The following is a 21752-nucleotide window of genomic DNA, read 5'->3' as shown; positions in this document are numbered from 1 at the left end:
TTATAGCTTTTGCCCGCGACTTCGTTCGCGTGGAATAGTGACTTCCGGCAAATTTTTGGTTTTAACCACATAGTTCCCGATCTCGCGGGATCTCTTCAAAAATGAGATGTGGAAGATATTCCAGGGAACTCTTCAAAAATCAACATAATGAGCTCTGCGTTTGAATTTAATAGATGTATACTCACTTAGGGCATTGAAAAAATAGTTTAAAAACGGACTTAAACTAACTTAAAACTAAAGAAAGCTACGAATTACGAATTTATAACAATTAAAAAAGAAACTATATTACAACCTATCCTCTATGCTATAATAACCAAGCTTAAACTAGATTTAAAAGAAACGACTTAAATCTAATCTAATTAATTTATAAATTAGACTTACAATTTTATTAAAAAAACTAACTACAGTAACTACTAATAATCGATATCAAACTAAACCTACGTTAAAAAGTTTAACCAAAAAACCAGGAAAACCCAACAAATAAACTTATTAATTGACAAATACAACGAAACCAATTTAGAATATACGAAACAGCAGGACCACTACAGACAAATAATCATACAAGACTGATAATACACATTTTCTACGATAGTACCGAAGCGCTCGGCCGATACCCAACCAAATGAATGTAACGAAACCATAGCGCGATCTATTTCGATCCCAACGCCATCTATCGAGGATAAAGACAACTTGGATTATTTATTTATACTCCGTTTGTACTAAAAGTTTAATTATATTGATATTATTTTTTTTTTCATACCTTTTTACTATTTATTTACTTTTTTCGATGAATTAAAACAATAACATGAACCGAAGTCGTGTAACGATCGACATAGAATTATCTATACTCCGTTAGAGCATTTTCTTTGTACTAAATGTTTTATTATATTGATATTATTTTTTTCATACCTTTTTACTATTTATTTACTTTTTTTCGATGAATTAAAACAATAACATGAACCGAAGTCGTGTAACGATCGACATAGAATTATTTATAAATAATTTATTTCTTATTTTTATTTTTTGATTTTTGAAATAAAAATATATCTATGTCCTTTCTAAGGTTCTAAACTATATCTGTACCAAATTTCAACCAAATCCGTCAAATAGTTGCGGAGATTAATGGTATAAGCATAGAATGTTCGACGTGATTCTTTAATTTGACATAACTTTTTTATTTATGAACCGATTGACATGAAACAAACACTAAATGTAAATTTAAACATCCCACAATATATTCGTGAAAACCGCATCCAACTCGGATCAGCCGTTTCTGAGATTAGCGCGCACAGACGAACAGACAAACAGACAAACAGACAAACAGACAAACAGACAAACAGACAAAAAAAAAGTTAATTACATTTTTGGGTTCGACATCGACATAACAATAACCCCTGCTATTTTTTTTATTTTTATTTTGAATGTACAGACAGCACTTTTCTACGATTTTATTATATGTATAGATTCCGTACTCTAAATAAAGCTACGTAGGTGGTATGTTTATGTATCGTTTGGCACAATACAGGGATATTGGGAATATTTTGGAAGAGTTGTGTATTTTTAGTAGAATATTATGAATGGGGTGAAGGTCGCAGCCGCCTGGTGACTGGGGTATTTATAGGCAAATGTAATGAATTACTTGGTTATAGACGGTCCGACACGATACCCTTTCTACCTGTCTTGTTTCTTTATTTCTAACAACAATTACTCTTTGGTATTAATATCTATTAATTTGGTAACATATTTGTAGGGCTGTTATTTACCTGGGAAAGCAGCTACTTATTTTATCAATCATCTGTGTAATAATAAATGTACCTTATTCCGACAGAGATGACTAAATTAGCCATAGTATATTATGTTGTACATACATAGCCAGAGATAGCTAATATTTAGATGACTAATATGTACAACCTATACATATAATATGTTATTTGCCAAGGTAGCCGCCATGACCACTCGAAACCTTCAAATGGACTCCCAGACGTCGTCAGCCAGTCTAGCGTCTAATAACCGTGAAAGGAGCAAGATTTTATGAAACGAAAATACGCACGTAACCGAAAAAGGCTCACTTCAAAAATTACAGACTAAAATTCTTTTTGCATTTTTTTTAGTCATTTTACAGTTTACACGATTGCAGCTGGCTTAAAATACTGTGATTATATGTGAAATATATTGCTGCAAATTTTCATGAAACGGGAGAAAAATTTCACGTGAGTTACATTAACATTTTCGTAAATATGTGAATTAACTAAAAATCACGGTTTACTCACTCTTGCTACTGGTTTCGAGACACAGAGAGACGTTTCATCATAAGCAGTATGCGCAAACGCGGAGATTTCGAAAACTACTGATTGAGCGACGTTGCCGCGTCTGCAGTTGAGCTTTTCTCCATTAATTTACGCGAGTTTTAGTTAATTTAGTATGTCTCACAATAGTTATTATAACAATACCTATGTATACTACGTACAAAACAAAAATGATCTAAAAGTGTAAATTTAAATGATACCGTACTAGTTTCCAATACCAAAACAGTACCTAATTCTATTTGTCTATTTCAATTGTCTATTTTAAGGGTCTAAATCTAGTGACAACAAAGGCGTACTACGTTATTGACTTCAAACAACGTGCCCGTATGTTCTGTCGGTGACATCTGTCGTGAGGCACAATACTTTGATAGATCTATGAGATGTAACTAGCTGCGTAATTTAATGATCAGTGATGTGAACCAAATAGTATTTAAATAGAACTATTGAAGTTTTAGTAAATGACTTTGATATTGACATGTCCAAATGTAAGTCAAGTTCATACATCGAGTATTTTCTCGATAGTCTACCGCTACTCTCTAAAAAAATATTTCGCGATACTAGGATTATCTTCTTTGCCGTAGGTGCAAATGCACCCAATTATATATTGGTAAACACCAATATACAATTTCACATATACACCTTGAATCTCCTGAAACAATAATTTGTAGAATCGTACAAATAATTGTTTCATGCGGAAATTGAACCAGCTACACATTGTTAAACAGACGGTTGCCCAGCCATTATGCCAACCGTGCAATCATAACCGTGTTTAAGTTCCATTTGGCTCATAGCACAGTTTACCTTACTTCATTTGTATTAATGTAGGAGTAACACGAGCCCATTATTCCACGCAGTTGTTATTATAATTAGCTGCCAACTAATTACGGTGTCAAGCAAACCACGGTAATTACACGTATCTATCTCTTACTAATCATTGCCCACAGCGTCATTATACATGTAACTAAATGAAACTTGTATGCCATTACAAAATTATGGCTTTGTAAATCTCCTAAAATAACTAGCAAAAAATATTCTAGAGTATATACAATGTGATAGGTGTGGGACTTCTAACCCGTTAAGGCTGAGTACTACATCTAATTTTATCGACAAAAAAGTAATATGGGGGTTTGAAACCCCAATTGAAAATATTGAAAAATTGCGATTTTTTCGGTAAAGATTATTCAGAATTTTTTTTTCTCACCAAAACATTATCAAACATATGAAAAAAGTAATGAATTAGTTAGCCAAGGTTATTAGCTACCGTTTGTCGTTTTTTTTTGTTTCTACGACGCATACAGCCTTTGATATCACATAAAGTAAGAAAAATATTAAAATAGCCATAATTTTAAGGGGGAGGGGATTCGACCCCTTCGACCCCCGACTTTTGTCCATAAAATTAGATGTAGTACTCAGCCTTAACGGGTTAGAAGTCCGAACCCTATCACATTGTATAGGTAAAAGACGGTAAGATGAAAAGCCGAGCCTAATTTTGAAAATTGAGACCCTAATTTTAAATTTTATTCTTTTAAGGAAATATGAAGACACGTTCGAGGTATGTAGTCCAATCGTAAGGTTGTACGGAGCCGCGGAAGACTTATCAGGTTCTCGAGGTTTGAAGAGAAGGGACGGGGTGGTTTTTAGTCAGTAAGAGCCTGATTATCCCTCTTGCTTCACTTAAGACGAGGGAAGAGATTGGATGATTTTCCAAATTTCCACCCACAAAAAAGTTACTTATTGTATTATTATTATGTTATCGGCTTACACAAGTCACTGTTTGACGAGGAACTCGACTAGTTTCAAGCCATGCTAGAGGCTCATATTCATGAGCACCATACCGCGACACGACACGGCGCTTGTCGCCCTGCTACGTTTCATGAAAGTTATAATAAAACTACTTATTGTATTTACCAGCTTCTAGCAACTACAATAGGCACGTCATTATTTCCTTATAGAAGAGTAATGTTATCGCCACAAATGTAAATATAGATAAACGATCAATCATTATGACTGGTTCCCATAATGTAGGTAATGTTCAGCAGACAATGGAACATCAAATGGCTCGGCGGTCGACCCTATCGTGTGTTCCACATTTTTCTCATTCATCAATCTCTACATGTCTGCCCGCTGATTATTGAGACTTTTAATTTAGCCCTTTTTTCAAAAACATGGCGTGGCCTTTTAATATTCTGCTGTAGCGGCACAGGCATCACTTTGACGGAGGGTTCACTCCTAAATCCATTACCATACGACCTATGTATACAGTTTCGTATGTATAGGTATATATCTCCGTGATACACGCTAAAGATAGAAGAATAATGTTAAACTGATTTTCCAACTATTTTAAAGGCACGAAGATAAGACCTTTCTGTTTTAATTTATTTTTTAATGAAAACACTAGGATTTTGTCTTGTGTCGTAGGTGCGTTCAAACATACAAGTTTACATACACATGACACCCAGCCCCGAAGCAATAAATTGTGGATCACACAGGGAGTTGCTCCGTGTGGGAATCGAACCTGCCAGATATTACGCGATAGCCAGTTGCCCAAAGTTTTATACATTTAGTAAGCATTTTTTTTTTACTTTGACCAATATTAAACGAACATAGGAATCTTTATGTAACTATCAACATATCTTACTAAACATCCCATGTCTGGGAACAGTTCCAAAAAAACTGCATCAAGAAGTACCGGTACGATGAACAGTCTCAATTATAAGTACTTACCTCCGGCTAAGAAGCCGAAAAACTTAATTTTCCTTTTCGGAGGTTGATCTGCAACAAAAGAAAGATTCTAATTAATTGGGTGAACACGTGGGTCGGGTTAGTTTCTTACTTTTTATACCTATCTTTTCCTTAAGACGTCCTCTACTTAACTAAGGAGGTATATCACTCGCTTGTTTTTACTTACAGACATATTTAATTCGGTTACTTTGCTCTACTAAACGCTTCTCGTTACTAATACTTCATCATCATCATTATCATCATTATCAGCCTGTTCTCGTCGACTGTTGGGCATAGGCCATTCCAAAATGGCACGCCACTGAGTGCGATGTTCAGCTCTACGGAAACTAATATTTAGTAGATAAATAATAATAACATTCATACATAACAGCCGGTAAATGAGCTAACGGATCACCTTATCACCTCGCCCATGAACACCCGAAACACCAGAGGTGTTACATGTGCGTTGCCGGCCTTTTGGGTGGATTAGAAATTTAAGGGTGGTTGGGGATATCAGGGATTGGGAACATAAGGGAGGTAGGTAATTTTTAGTAGCCATGGTATAACTCAGGTCGAGCCGGCCCAGTCGTGTCAAATCATAGCTCTCCCACACATAAGTAAGATTAGAATCACAATTACATCTTTTGACTTCAGTAAAGACTGAAATATAAGGATATTGTCCGTCATGTTCTCCCAACGTCCAGTAAAATAAAAACCAAATAAATTTTTATTCAACCACCATCCAGAGGAAGAAATTAATAAATAATTCGTAAATTTCGTGATAAACAAACAAAGATTTTTTATTTAAAACAACCTGTGTACGAATACGTTGTGAAATTTTCAGGCGAAATAAATTGTTACCTGTTTAATATGACTGCAACGGAGAACAAATTGTATTGTTTTAAAATTATTTAATAATTATGAAACGAAATGTATGTACATAATTATGTATTAATTAAAGACTTGTATTAAGTTGTTATTTTTATTAAACAAAACTAATTAACATAAATATGACCAATGTAGACCATTTCCAATTTTCGTTGACTAGTAATTTTGAAAATTAAACCATAAATAATACCTATTTACGGTTTAATTTTTAAATGTCAACCAATAAATAAATATATAACAGTCTGTCAGTCTGTTAATGAAGCTAGGTGTTCGTTCTAAATTGTCAAACTACTTTATTTATAATTATAATTTTAAAATCTGTTTAAGTATACAATAGTTAAGATTCTATGAGTAAATATGTGTTCAATAAAATAGTAACTGGATTTTAATTTATTTACAATGGTTAACCAAGGACGTACAGCATTTCGGCGGTCGTTGAGAGGATAACCTTAATGAGTGTATCGATTCTCCTGCAGGACACGTAACAAACATGTCCCCAACCCAATTCAATTACAAAAATATAATGAACAAAATCTCCATTTTAATACCATTCCAATTAATCTGATTATCGAAAAAGGAGCTTTGGTCGAATATACCGTGATATTACAAAATGAAGCTACGAAATGAATATCCATCTAAATATGATTATATACATAGGTACCTTCTTTTAAAACTTTATTGGATTAATCTCCGTCCTATCGACGTTTGCTGTTAATTTCAGAGTTACGCAAAGAAAATCGGGAAACGAACTTAATTTGTCACTGACAGAGAGAAATGCAACGCCTCAATGGTTCCGCCGATTAAATTCCGTTTTGCCGCTGAAAAAGTCCGGTTCATTTTTCCACTGCTGCAATTGCTGGCTTTGTCCGTGGTGCTGATTGTATTCTGCTTATTAATATAGCTGCGATGTTTTAAATAAGTGCAATTAAATATGAGGTAAATATCAGTATAAAATCCTTAATTAAAAACATTTTTTTTTTGTATTCATATTTTAAATGTAACTTGTAAACAACTTACGTTCAACTTAATACTTATAATCACAATACATTTTGCCACATTTGCCAAGTACGTTTTGATTCCCCAAAGCATTATCTAGTGTGGCCAAAGTTAGACCCACTTTCCTAAGTGATGGCGGGTCTACTGCCTACGGACACATTTCAGAACTACGTGCCGTCACTAAGAATTTCTTAATAAAATAATCCAATAGGTATTTGCCAGTGAACATCAATTTAGAATTGTTTCAGTAACATACATCAAAGGAAATTAAACAACAAAACTAAATAAACCGAAATTGCTAGCAGCTAGACTAAAACTGCTAATTGCCACAAAGGTTTTGTGAACGACAAAGATACGAGAAAAGAACATCTAAAAAGTTTATTTAAAAAAATATTACGTACTATTACGAACAATTTATCAAACTTTATAGCAAACTCGAATGAAATTCGCTAATTCGACGAATGAGCGCTAAACTACGAGTGGCCCTTACCAAAAACAAAATTTCTAACAGTCCTGTAGTAGGGACCACGCAGTGTAGTTCACAGGACAATTAAAATGCTGAACATCAGTTCGGGAGCAAAAACAAGTTGTCAGTGTTTTGTTTTAGTGAGTGACGACCTATTGTTATTTACCCCCGTGTTGTTGTAAACACTGAATCAACTTTATACCACTGCCATTAATGCTGTTGTAGTTTTTTAAACGTGATTTATGGATAGACGCAGGTGTGGTAGAGAATTTTGTAACTATTGCCTTTTAGACTTTATAATAACAATTTATTTCGTCTTCATTATGAAACTACATAATTATCATGCTTGCTAAGACTGCGTTAAACAACGTTACGTATAAAAAAGTAGTCCATATTACAATTTCCCAATTCAATTGAAACAAAAGCCGTGTTGTACAGCCGAGTGTAGTTCGTAGTGTTGTGTGACGAGTGCTATTGTTTACGTATCGAGACCCTTCCATGGCTCGGACATCACGCAGCGAGCCCTGCCCGGTGGCACCCGTCCTGCGAACACATTGACAACCCGACAGCCCGCCCGATGAAAATGGCTGACATTTGCTTTTAATAGAACTCGTAACTCTATTGCAACAAAGTTAAAAGCATTTACAAGGGAAATGTTTCGTGTTTCTCTACATCCATTTCTGTCGTCAATAATAAACAATTTCTATCACAAGATTATTTTCTAGGCTTGTTATTTATTCAATCTCAGGTGCCCTGGAACTGGAAAAACTTGATAACAAAAGCTATCCCAGTTTATTTGTTTCCCAAGAAAATGAAACAGAAATCCAGTTAGCTAGCTCGATCATGCCTTTTAATTTGTTTATAAAAGTCTGTTGGATAAAAATTGGTAATTTGCCGTTTGTGAGGCTGATTTTAATCTAGAAATTGGTCCAGACAGCTGGGTCGGAGGTACCGGTAAGTGTTGTGAGGTCCTGAGTGACACAAGGGTTGAAACACCACTTGATAACCCTTTGTTTGTTGACTATATTTTGATCATGATTAAGTACTTCACGTCTTTGAAACGTGATGCTTGTCAACATCACGCATGATTAATAAACAATAGTACGGGAAGCAAAACTACTAATATTATTACAGACTCAACGCGAAATTTTAATTATTTCACTAAAAGTATAAAATGGAACGTCAGAATCGCGCATAACTTCTGGCGACTGCACAAAATTGGATAATTTATTTTTTTTGTCGTGTTCATTAATTACCCGAATTTATGTTATGTAAGGAAAATGCTGGTTTACGGGGGAAGTTGGGAACAGTAGCCATGTGAAGTTGGAGCAAACTGTTAGCACCAGTTTAATATAATTTTAACACAGTTATTAAACAAGCGTTGTTTGCTAATAGCGCGAAATTGATCAGCGAGGTATTATCCAATTTAGAGAACTACTTACTGTTCGTTATAATTGAAAGTTTCCCATGAATTTTCTGAATGCAAACAATTAATTACACTTTATGCTTAAATTTTAGTATTAGGAGAAATGAACCCGTTGAGTAATTTTGGTTAAATTTCTAGTTGTGTTTAGCACAATAGATAGTGGTGTGGTGGTAGGTATTACAAGTGAAATGTTAAATGTGAATAACAGTAATTCCTTCCCATTGTTCCGAAAATTCCGGTAATCTCAGAGATTTACAGCAATACTATTGTACTTTAAACTGTTCGAGTATTCAACTGTGTGGTTTCATGCAGATAATAGTGGGATTAATATTTTACACAGCCGATAAATGCTTTATTTATTTTTGATATTGCTTATTTAAACTGTAAGTAGATTTTTATTTGTATACTTATTTAAATATTCCAAGCGTTAAATTGCAATACTGTGCTGCAATACTGAAATGAATTCTGAATTTCAGTTATTTTTGTTTTCTATGTCTATTATATGTATGAGTGAAATACATAATAATCTTCGGTTAGCCATCACACTCTTAGACAAATGTCTGTTCGTTATCAACATGAAAATCTATCTCCACATAAGCTACGTACATAAAATACTGAGCGTCCAGAAATACCTGGTGTTGGCATCAAACACAAATGGAGGCATGTCAAGCGTTGCACTAGTAATGTACCATACCATTAAAGGTAGATGACGATGTCAAAGCGTCCGTCAAACCGAATCACAACAAACGTCAATTAGGATATTGACACGGCGCTTAGTGACCCGTGTGGGCCGGCTCTTACAATCGAATCAACAGTGTTAAGTATATAGCCTTATATACAGCTGTATATAACGCCCCGTGACCGCCACAAAGCCTTGGTTTACACTTTGTTGGTAACTACCATGCGATACGAGAGTTTGTGTGATCGGCCGCGAAACTGGCTTATGTCGGCTACATTTTTCTTTACATTAGTAGCAATACGATGGTGTAATTTTACTGTAGATGTGTCAGAATATGAAACATAACTTTAACCTTAATAAAATCGTACTTAAACGTATCACAAGTAGAGCGTAACAAAAACAACAAGTTGTAAAACTCAGCCCATTAACAGTTATATGATAAAAATATCACGCAGTAAACTTTCCAGACGATGGCACAGTCGAGTGAGTGTCGCGAGGATTATTGATGTATTAAGAGCGCGCTTGTGAATATGTTAGCCCGGCGGTGCTCTCTCACTAAATCAATGAGGCGGTTAAAAAGTACACACCAACTCCAGCCGTGGCTTTCACACGATTTAATTTAATTGCAATTGTTTTCACACTCTCCCCCACTTTGAGGTAAATTACTTGGAAAGGAATTTACCGCTACTGACATAAATCCGGGCGAATCGCTCCACTGTTCCGCTCAAGACAACGTTATAACTCGGGACACTGAACAGAGACTGAGTTGTCGTATTTATTATGACAGCTTTCTTCCTTACGGTGTACCAATAACTACTTTATGTGCTATCTCTCGAGGGAATATCTTATCGCAATAACATGTTTATCAGCGATAGTTCATGGTGATAACCTTCGGCTGCCAATGATTGGAATAACTTGCCTACTATCACACAAAGGATCCAACCCTATTTTTAAACTTGTGGCATTATTATAAGTGAATTCCTAGCGACATTTACTTGACCTGTTTCAGCACGTAGTAGACCAACGGCCTTCATGGCAGCATTAAACAAATCTCCGAGCATGCAAATTTAATTTAGTATGAACCAGGAAAATGGATTACAGTATTTGCATAGTGTTGTTAGTCGACTTGTTCCTCTCTGAGTGACGTACGCTCGTATAAGAGCCAACGTGTTGTCCCATATTTCAAGGTGGCTTTCGACGTAAAATTGCAATATTCCTCTGCTTGCAAAGTAATGAATAATTAATAGGAGATAATTTATTCCGCGCTCAGTGTGCACGGTCCAGTAGGAGTGACAACGGAGTGCCTCGCTCCCGATGAGTGAGAGGACCGATCGATCGCTAACACAAGGACAATTGGGGACAAACTCTATTCATCTATAGACATGAATAATCTATGGACATCATAATTTATCCATTCTTACGTAAATACCAGATAACTTACTGCTCCAAGTTTCTATGTGCCGAAATGTAAGAAGTCATACATAATTTATTATTTCGCTTGTTATTTGTTATATGTGAAGGCACAGAAACGTGAATATTGTACTCATCATGTTTTGATCATTTATCGTGTGTGGTATGGAGCCTCATCCTCCTCTATACCTAATTATGATTCATCTAATTGAAACTAGATGGAATTATCATGATGATAAAAACTGTCAGTATTATAACTATTGACTTATTCAATCCAAACTCTAAAATAAACCAATTAAAATAAAATCTACCGACTCACTACATTATAAGATTGAACGTAGAACAACTACATAAAAATATACCTCGGTCTTTAAACAGGTCAGGCAAAAATAAGTTACTCGTATGTGAATAGTTACGTCTAGTAATAATTTCGTAATAATTATTATTTCCCTGGAAACTCCCGATAAGGTCCGATAAATCTTTTTAAACCACAATAAATTTTACAGCAAAATGCAGAGGGAAGTGCTTTTACGTTCAAATAAATCACGATATCTTGGAAAATGAGATATATTCGGGTAGTTCTTCAGAGACAAAATTTTCGATGTCTTTGGGAATATTTTTGAAACCAACTAACAAAACGGCATGTAATATTTTTTTTAGTATAGTTTAGCTATATCAGTTACTAGGACAAATAATATTTTTTAAATAATTGCAGTCTAGGTACAAAATATTTTTTTTTAAAGCTTGTTCTTCTGATTCATATGGCATGTCCGTTTGCCATTTTCCGGAACAAAGTAGTCGATTTCGCATTTTCCCTTTGATACTTCAATATAAATTATAATTACATCGAAAGGAGATGAGTTGTCCTCTTCAAAAAAAAATATGCATTCGTTATAACTATGTTAGTATGATTATAAATAAATAAATAAGAAGTGTCCGGCGTATAATACTGATTAATATGGCGTAAGCTGCGAATGACCATACTTGGTCGGGTATTAATAATGAGAGTCTGGCTTCCTGTGCGGAGGGAAACCAGGCGTGCAACGGACAAGCTAGGAGGCAGACGTGCGGCTGGTTGGCTTAGATCCAGGTGTTACGAAGGTAAATATCTGATTTATCTGTGTTTGGTTTACATGGCATCCTGATTACAATGCCTATTTTATAAAATTTACTTTACAGTTTTAAAACTTCAATCTATGTTTCGTGTGAAGCTTTTTGTTTATACATTCGTGTAGAAAAATGACAAGAATGAAGTCTGTATATACGATGAGTTATGCATGATTGTAAGCAAAATCCTGATACATCTGTGCCTGATTCGTATGGTCAAAACCGCATATGAATCATAAAATAAATTATTGATTCTGCTATACATTTTTTTACTAGTCTTATTTTTAAATTAACTTAGCTATAAAGGTTATAGCTATAATTTAAAAACTTTTTTTGAGGAATGTAATTAATATGAGTCTGAAATTGCTAATCCGCCCTGAGCAAGCGTGATGATGAATGCTCGTGACTTCTCTGTGCGAAAGTACTCGAAAATGGTATGCTAAAAAGAAATTAAAAGAACCTGAAATTAAAATAAATACAGAGCTCATTTACATACAATTTTCAATTGTTCAACAGATTCATCTGTAACAATTTCTGATTCATCTGGGCAGAAAATATTCGAACGTCGATATCTCGAAAACTATTTTTTAAAAACGAGTCCCTTATTCGAATATACGTTATTTGGTATACCTATTTTCATATGAACACGTGTTACAGATCTTAAAGTGGAATTAAATTTTGGCCATTTGAATCAGTCGAAGAATCGAATTTCGAAGAACTACCCATTCTCATTCTACATCATTTTGCACATTTTGATATCATATTTTCTAGCCTTGCACTATTGTAATTTATAGTTTCGGCTTAGTTTGGGAGTAATAATTTTGTTTGCCGTTTTGGGTAACAGCGTATAGTCGGTTTATAAAATTTTACCTCAGTCGCACAAGAAAGGTTGCCTTAATAGTCATTCTGTATATATGTCCATGTACTCTCTAGTTTTACCTTTCTCCTTTTGCTCCTTTTACTCCCCTCTACTTTTACTGAATGATACTGAATCGCTTTTCTAATAAAAATGTGTGTGTACATTCACAAGATTTTTACCCACGTGCCGAAGAAAACCCGTTTGTATTAAAAACAACTAGGCATACTTAGATAACTGTGCATTTTGCTAACAAATACATAACGTAGTTGTGGTATACTACAATCTAATTTCAGGTCAGTGAGCACTGAGCTGCATTCCGTCTACAATGACTGAATTGCAGCACATCACTAGAGATCTAGTGTTAATCTATGCAGTCGTCTCTGTGGTCTAGATGCTCGGGAACACTAAAATCGGGGAATTTTGCTCAACACACGCCAATTCTAGTTTAAATCGAATTCACTGAAGCTATGTTACGAAAAAACTCGGCATTATTTTGAAAGTTATCGCAATGGCGCAAATGGCTCCACCTGTATAAAGTTTCTGTGAAATTCGAAGTGATTCTGTTGGTTTAACAAAAATGTTAACGTTAAAATTTCTCTCTTTGGTTGCATTAAAATAGCTTTCAGGGGTACATTTAATCCATGTGCAATGTTTAAAAAATAATATACAAATGTGTATTGAAAAAAGGACACTATGCTTTTAGCTAGGTAACATACCTTTTACGTATTTGTATGTGAAATAGTGTTTAACAAAAAAATTGCCACACTAGGATTTTCTCCTGTGTTTTGAGTGCGTCGACAAACATTTAATTTCACACGCACATGACACCCAGACCCAGACCAGAATAGTGAAAGCTCTATATGTATTTCATTTTCTATCTCAAGACTGTTTTTATCATACTTAATCTTCCATCAAACAAATCCATTATATTACTGCAATATCTGTGCTAATTCTTTTCTTTTCTCTAAAAACATTTAAAGTGCTCCTAGATAGTAGAAAACGCTAAGTAGGGAGGCGAGTGCTGGGACAAACCGGGATTAATCACGTCAAGCAGAAAGCAAAGGAAATAAGGAAAAATTAATGGCAGCCCACCATCTTACATTCACAGGGGAATGAAACAATTTAACTCGTTTAAAATTAAAACTTTGAAAAACATATTCATTACCGCATTTACTACCATTCAAGTACAAAAGTTTTTTTTGAGGCGGGAATATTATCCAATGACTTCTCCCGCCTTGGGCGAGGCGGGAGGGAGTGTCAGACTCTTACTGACTAAAAACCAGCCTGTTCCTTCTCCTGCTTTGAGCTGGAGCCCCGGTAACCTGTTACGTTGTCCGCAGCTCCGGATAAGTACTAACCCCTAACGGATAATATTGATAAAAATATTTCATTTCAAAATCATTCATTGAATAATATTTATTTTATTAAAATATACGCCGAAATCAATTTCCAATCGTGTAAATACAGTGTTAAAGATCAAGCTTAACAAAACATTATTTTTATGCAGATTAAAAAAAAACATTGCGTCTGTTGTATGTGGTTTTCGAATGATATATTATTTTTTTACAAAAGCCTCGTTTGAAAAGCTGAAAAATATGTTACATGACGTTACAAAATATAGATTTTATGTACCAATGAATCTGGTACACAAAATTTATTTTATGGTACAACTTGGATAGGCTTAGCTTTAAGCAGCTCATTTAAGTTAACAAAGAGACATTAGTAAGTTACCGCTCAATTCAGCATGTAGTAATTGTATTAACTGTCCATGTTTTGTATTCAAATTATATTGTAAGTATGTTATCTATATTCTAGATATTATTAGGTCAATATTTTGATCTAAACACATCACTGAAATATTTTTAATATGTACAATATGAAGTGTTTTGAAAACACTGAAACTCATTTCAATCCCTTTCACACAAACGGACGAATTGTTACTCGGGACGGTCCCAAGTTAAGACATTCCCTCGTCACCATTCATCCACGTTCACAGCCTCACACAATACCAAGGAGCTCCTGAATGCTGCACATTGAATTCTTGAGCTATGTCGAGCACATTGAATGGAGTTCAAAATTTAATTAGTACCGCATCGAGGATGGCACTTCCATGTACCAATATGTACCAATAATACCAATACGGATTGTGTTACTGTTTCAGTGATACAGTTAGGTATTCCCATATTACGAGTATTCAAAGTAAATTCGTACATGACTACACTGATATATTGAAATTCCTGAAACTTAACTGAAACGATTATGAAAACAGAACAAACAGAGTGGAGATGGAGAAAGAGAGAGAGAGAGAGAGAGAGAGGGGAGTTTCAATTTGATGTGTAATCGAATATTGTACACATGCTCATAATGATATGATCACATGAGGCCTGCGTCTGCCTGTAATTATATCGATATCGGCAGCGACAGGTCGTGTAATCGACTATTTCTCATATGACAGCCTCGTAATAACATTAGTATTGTTACTACAAATTGAATCTTGGATAGCCTGTTGCTAATAGTATAATGTATTCCAAGTAGGTATTAAACGAAGTCGGTTTATTCGTAGTATTTTTTAGAATCAGTACTAAAAATATAGTAGTGTATAAATATGTTTCAGTACAAACGTATCCAATTTGTAACAGTGTTCGAGTAACAATACGAGTGATTACAGTTCGATGCCCGGCGAGAGCGTTTACCCTGGAGTCCGAGCTAACAAGGACCGGCAAAATGCCGTCAAACGTCGTAGACTTTGACACAACACTGCAAATACAAGACAAAACGCGGGCTGGCATTAAACTATAGCTTTAGCGCAGGGTTGTTACTCGTTACATCGAGTCTAGTAATTGTTTGATGGATACTTTGGTAATAAAGCTTAATATTAACATTACTTTTCAATATTTTCGAGCAGTTCCTAGTAAAAGAAATTACATTAAAAAGCAGAGGGATTTATAATATTGTTGTTTTCTAGTTTTATTTCTGGTTATTATATTCTAGTTCACCCGGCTCTGCAAAATTATTTAATATTATAGGCTCATAGCAGTTTGATCACAAAAACATATTTTTTTTATTTTTACAGCGAACAGCACACTTCGGTATTTAGTAATAAGGCATAATTCCGATTACAACAATACATAGAGTAGTTGTTCAAAACGAAGCGAACTTTAGTTTCCCTTCATTAGCAGATTTAAACATTAGTCAGCCCTAACACTCAGAGATATGGACAACGATGAATTTACGTAATTAAGTCCCCAGAGGTCGGTGACGGGCGACCGGTTACAAATGTGCAGAAAAAATACTGTAACTGAAGGATTCATGTGTTATCTCTTCGTGTGACTTATTCTCCAGAGAATGAGAATGTTTTCTGGAAATTTCACATTTGCCTTGTATGGAAAACATTCAACGACCTTGAGAAAATACTTATTTCTGCTTTAAAATTACTTAAAACGGTATTGAATGTTTGCCTTTCAGTCCCAACAAAGCAGAAATATAGGCGTATCAGTTTCTATTAATGGAGTCTTTAATTATCCTGAATTGTGACTACAAAGGCAGCCTATAGGTATACAAACTGGTACGTGACATTCTGTGAAATGTAATTGGTGAAAATTTAACACAATATACTTGGAAAAGGTGACAAGATGTAAAATTATTATTTATTTATTTATAAACTTCAAAAGTTTCATATTAAAATATACTTTCAAAACATTCCGCGCCAATGACGGGCGGGACCCAGTCGAAGCTACGCCGTAGCCGCGTAGCACTAGCTCCGTAGCGCGTAGCACGTATTTCCTGAATTGGTTATTTTGTATAATTCCAATTCAAATGTAGTCCAATACTTTTTGTGAACGTATTTTGTTTACTGCGCAATTATTATCGACCTTTGTTTTGAAAGTACAAAGGAACGTCTCTAAAGAAATTAATAAATTACGTAATAATAAGTTTCTCAATTATGGCCCTTGTTGCTTCTAAACTATTCACTAAAGAAAAGGGCAAACTAAAGGAAATTTCATCACGAAATCATTTGCGAATTCTCAATTTATAAGAGCGTGCAGAAAAACAATGTCTTGGGGTTTTATGTAAGACAATATGGCATCCTAAAAGAAAAATGACTTTGGAATTCCTTTCAACGGATTGAGTTAGGTAGTCGGCGGCCATTGTGAGTGACAGTTAGATGGCTCGACGAATTCTAATCCGGGCGAGGACAGGGTTGTGCCAGATTGTGCCGACATAAAGCAACGTATTGAGGACCAGCTCAGAACACGACACTTACTGTTCTGAAGCCTTCATATCACTAAAATGACTCCTAGATTGAAGGTCCCTGCGAATTATTAAAGCACTTACAAAGTATTGTGATAGTGGAATTTTTATGATTAGTTATTTTTATTTCATATAAGATTTGGAATTGTAAGAATGGATAAATGTTTCGTGTATTTTATCACAACCGCTCTGATATCTATATATATAAAAATCAATTGCTGTTCCTTTGTCTCGCTAAAACTCGAGAACGGCTGAACGGATTTATCTTATCTTGGTCTTGAATTATTCGTGGAGGTCAAGGGAAGGTTTAAAAGGTGAGAAAATATCAAATAATTGACGGAAAAGCCCTAAAAACAGCCCTTTTCTTTATCCCATACAAACGTTTTCTAACTAATACGTAGACTCAATTTGAGCTTTATTGCTATTGGATAAAGTTCATATTGCTATTGGATATTAAAAAACAAATGCTATTAGATAAGTGTGCGTTGGAGACTTGGAGCACAGAATCCCTACTAATATTATAAATGCGAAAGTAACTCTGTCTGTCTGTAATTACGCTTTCAAGCCTAAACCAGTGAACCGATTTTGATGGAATTTAGAACTGAGATAGAATAGACCTTGATACTTTTTATTGCAAAAAAATAGCGGAGAATGGGTAAAAATAAGGGATAAATGGTCATATGGAAATTCGTCATTTTAAAAGCTGTAACAGTAAAACTTTGTATTTAGATACTTAATGAGGAACGAAAGAACATGGTCTACTTTTTATTGCAAAAAATAGGGGAGAGTGGGTAAAAATAGGGGATGAATAATAGGGGATGAATATGGAAATTCGTCATTTTTAAAGCTGTAACAGTGAAATTTTGTATTTAGACACTTAATGAGGAGCGAAAGAACATAGGCTACTTTTTAATAAAAAGGGTAGAAGGCGTAGAATGCTTGATAGAGGAGATTAATACCATACTAATGTTATGAATGCGAAAGTAACCCTGTTTGTGTTGAGGTTACGCTTGCACGGATGTTTTTTTTTTGGAATATAACAACGTAACAATGTATTTTTTTATTGATAAGCAATATATAGGAAATTAAAGGATAATAATATAGATAACCTTGGCTATTTTTCATCATGATTATAAAATGATGAATCGGCGGCCGTGGTTTCTTTGGAATACATATCTTTAAAAATGCTAACAGTAACATATTCTCAAGTAATTCACATTTTAGATGACATACGGCAGCATTTTGACCACTAACACCACTACGCGGACGAAGTCGCGGGCAAAAGCTAGATGTTTTCAATAAATGTTCATTTGTACATGTCAAATATTTGTTGTTTCTAAATTCAAATTCTGTAAATAATGATTGACATTTATGCATAAACTATGAAAAGGGTGAATAAACAATTGTCTGTATTTTTTTTAATCTATTGAAAATGTTGAAAAGTGCATTAAGCATTAATAGAAATTCCTCAAATATTAATTATGCGTGCGTTCAGAAATAATGACAAATTATCAACAGTTACGCGAGTGTTCAGAAATTTATTTTGTGTACATTAAAGTTTCTATTCACGTTTTCGAACAAACGATGCTCTTTCAATATAGTCTATTGGTGTGAATGACATTGACATTCGTATTGCGCGTTTTTTAAAATATGCAAAATTAAATGTATATTTTTCAATATTTCTGAGAGATTATCTTAATATTTCTTCGAGTTTTAAAGACTAAGACGATTTTTATTTGCTAAAAAGTGTTTGTTAATCAAGGTAAGTTCACATCTTCATTATTGATTTTTAGTAACTTTTGGTGACTACACAATACTACAATTTGGTATACACGGTTATGCAGAAAATGTATGAGAGCTTTTTATTTTCAGTTGGAATTTCGTTTTTAACAATGCTACCAACCAGACGTACAAGCTTAGGCCGCAGAACTCGAAATACGGCAAGTCAAAGAAATATAAGAGCAAATCAAACTGATGAGCATCGCAAAGCGCGAAATGAACTTGAACTGAATCGATATCAAGATAGAAATGTTGTGTTTAATCCCCACAAAGCTGCATTCAGTTATAATGTAGCAATTGATTACAGTTCAGAGCAAATTGTTGCTATTGGACTAATGAACATTGTGTGTCCACATTGGGATTGAAATTAAAAAATGAAGCCTCTGGATTGTGTTGCGCCAGCGGCCAAGTCAAATTGACGCCATTGGTACCGCCACCAGAGCCACTACATTCGTTGGTCCATTTTTTTACTCATATCCAGTAGTACAATAATTGCTTTCAAATGACATCATTTGGGGCAACAAAAGTTATACGAGACAATTTTTTGCCAACTTTTAGCAAGTAAGTATAATGGCAAACGTTTTTTTTAGTTTTAAAACCATGTAGCTGGTGCAAAATATGTCGAGTCAGTGATGTGTTGTAAACAATAAATCAAATACATAATAATAGTCTATAATCCGAAGACTTAATCAGCAACATTAATAACATGTTGTATTTTATAGTGGCATGAGCAAGATGTTCTTGGTAAAGCCTACTACCTAAAGCTCCCGTGGAAGGCTGTTTAATGTCGAGGTTAAAAGTAGTTTTAATTTGAAATGATGTAAAGTATTGTGGCAGTATTTTGCGAGCCACATGGTGGTACAATTTGCTATACAATTACCTGTATACATATTTATATTCTTGCAGATTCAGGGATTCAAATATATCATCAAACAGGTTCCTTATTGCCAGTGCCTGTTGAAGACTATACATTTTTGCAAATATATTTTATGGACAATTCAGCAAGAGAAGTCGATCAGCGTTGCGCACACAACAACTCAGTAAAGAGATCCATTGTGATGAACAACTTCAAACATTTTTCCTTCAACACAATGAATTAGTTGCATTAGACCGATGCATTAGACATTCACAAATGCATTAGACCGCATGCCATCAGATAATCACAAAATTGTCATCAGAGCCGATAAGGCGCCTGCAGGACAGTGAAATGATTGAATCCTATGAAATAAACACTATTATGAAAATATATTTTGTTTTTTTTTTTAAATTAGTAAAGTCCTTTTCAGGTATAGTGAGATCAGGAAATTATGGATTCATTTTTATATGGAGGATATTTATAGATTCCAATTCAAATTGAATAGGGACTCATACATAACTCAGCTATACAAAATAAAGTAGAGTTTCATTGCTACGCGAAAGCGGTACGAAGTTCGCTGGGTCAGCTAGTATATTATATATATGTAGTTAAGATATCTGTACATATGTACGTATATGTGTGTAGAGATAAGTAATCGGCTTACAGATGCTTTGACGACGCGTGTTTATTTTTCCTTATCTCGGAAAAAGATTTAAGTATTTACACGGCAGAAGGTTTTAATCTGCAGCTGTTTGGTAAATGAAAACATATAAAATATTAGCAACATCAAACTACAAACAAAATAATATTATATTTGGAAATTATTTCGCAATTAGACTGACATAATTTCATTAATATATTAACAATTTGAAATTCCAATTTATGCAATCATAATCATTATCAACCAACCTCATTAACGTACATTATACCTCAGATACATAATGTAGTTTACATATGTTACATTCTCACATAAAACGTATATGTATAAACAGAACTATACAAGGACAGTCGCACATAAAAAGTCTCACATCAATACAACACGAAGGACAAGTAAAGAATTACATTAGTCATACAACACTGCTATCATCCGCTGAATGTTTAATAAAAATAAATAAATCCTGCTCTCACAAAGGGAGGAACTTTGTATTGTAACATACAAACCGTAAAACGCTGGGAGAAGTAATTTCAGGAGAAAAGAATAATTTATTTTTTCGCTGAAGACGAATCTGTGAGGTCTGGTCTTGGTACAAGTTAAAAGAGACAACTCCTAAGTCACAAGTCACTATATTATTACCTCAACTCGGTCAAATATGGTACTCATTGAGGGATCAACATTTTTTATTATTATCTTACACCATATGTATTAACAAAAGTACTAGTTAGAGAACAACTACACATACATACATCATCCCATCCTACAAAGCAATTGAAGCTCTACCTCATTTATACAAGATTCTGATTAGAATGCACTAAGTTGTCCGCTCCCGCTCGCACTCATTACTCGCAAGAAGCCTTGCAAGACAAGCGCTGAAATACCCCGAGAGCCAGCGACGATAAATCTACACACTTACTTTTTCGCTCGGCGTCGATTTCCTACCGAACAAAAGCACGTTTCTCTAAACTAAACACGTATTTCCTGGTTTGTTAACCGACTCCGAAAAAGGTTGGTTGTGTACTCCAAGTTACAGGGAAAGTTTCTGTGGGTCTCTGTTTACACGGAGGCTGTGCGGTGTATGTACGGCGTGTGGAGACGGGATGCTGCGGAAGTTGACGATAATTTTGATGATGAAGGGCTGTGTAACAGGACATTGTATATTTATGATCACGAATATTTTATCTTTCATTTTATGCATTAATAATATATCAATGAAGCTATTATTTCTAATCCTTCTAATAATTTGATATGTATGTATAATGTATATGAATTCTGTCAAAAGTAGTTTTTATTGATATATTACCTACGTTGATATACATCTGTTTTCCAAAACGTACATGAGCTATGATGATA

At 34.5% G+C, this 21752-nt stretch overlaps 1 protein-coding gene and 1 long non-coding RNA gene across 5 annotated transcripts in view; one reads left to right on the top strand and one right to left on the bottom strand.

Annotated features, from left to right (window-relative positions):
- LOC118268421 (dipeptidase 1) overlaps window positions 1-21752 on the bottom strand; it is a 161924-nt gene that overhangs the window by 76811 nt on the left and 63361 nt on the right. For 2 of the 4 annotated variants that reach the window (XM_035582904.2, XM_035582928.2), the window contains exon 2: window positions 5031-5078. In XM_035582904.2, coding sequence (XP_035438797.1) covers window positions 5031-5078 — 48 coding nt within the window. Of the gene's footprint in view, window positions 1-5030; window positions 5079-10069; window positions 10284-21752 lie in introns of those variants that run through there. The other 2 variants (XM_035582922.2, XM_050704538.1) reach the window with 2 other exon arrangements.
- LOC126912442 (uncharacterized) lies at window positions 17923-20134 on the top strand. The gene is made up of 2 exons (XR_007707162.1): window positions 17923-19449; window positions 19795-20134. It is a non-coding gene; the product is annotated as an uncharacterized LOC126912442 (long non-coding RNA).

The sequence above is a fragment of the Spodoptera frugiperda genome, chromosome 25 (assembly GCF_023101765.2).
Source record: "Spodoptera frugiperda isolate SF20-4 chromosome 25, AGI-APGP_CSIRO_Sfru_2.0, whole genome shotgun sequence".
NCBI classification, from domain to species: domain Eukaryota; kingdom Metazoa; phylum Arthropoda; class Insecta; order Lepidoptera; family Noctuidae; genus Spodoptera; species Spodoptera frugiperda.
This window is presented reverse-complemented; position numbering and strand designations above follow the sequence as displayed.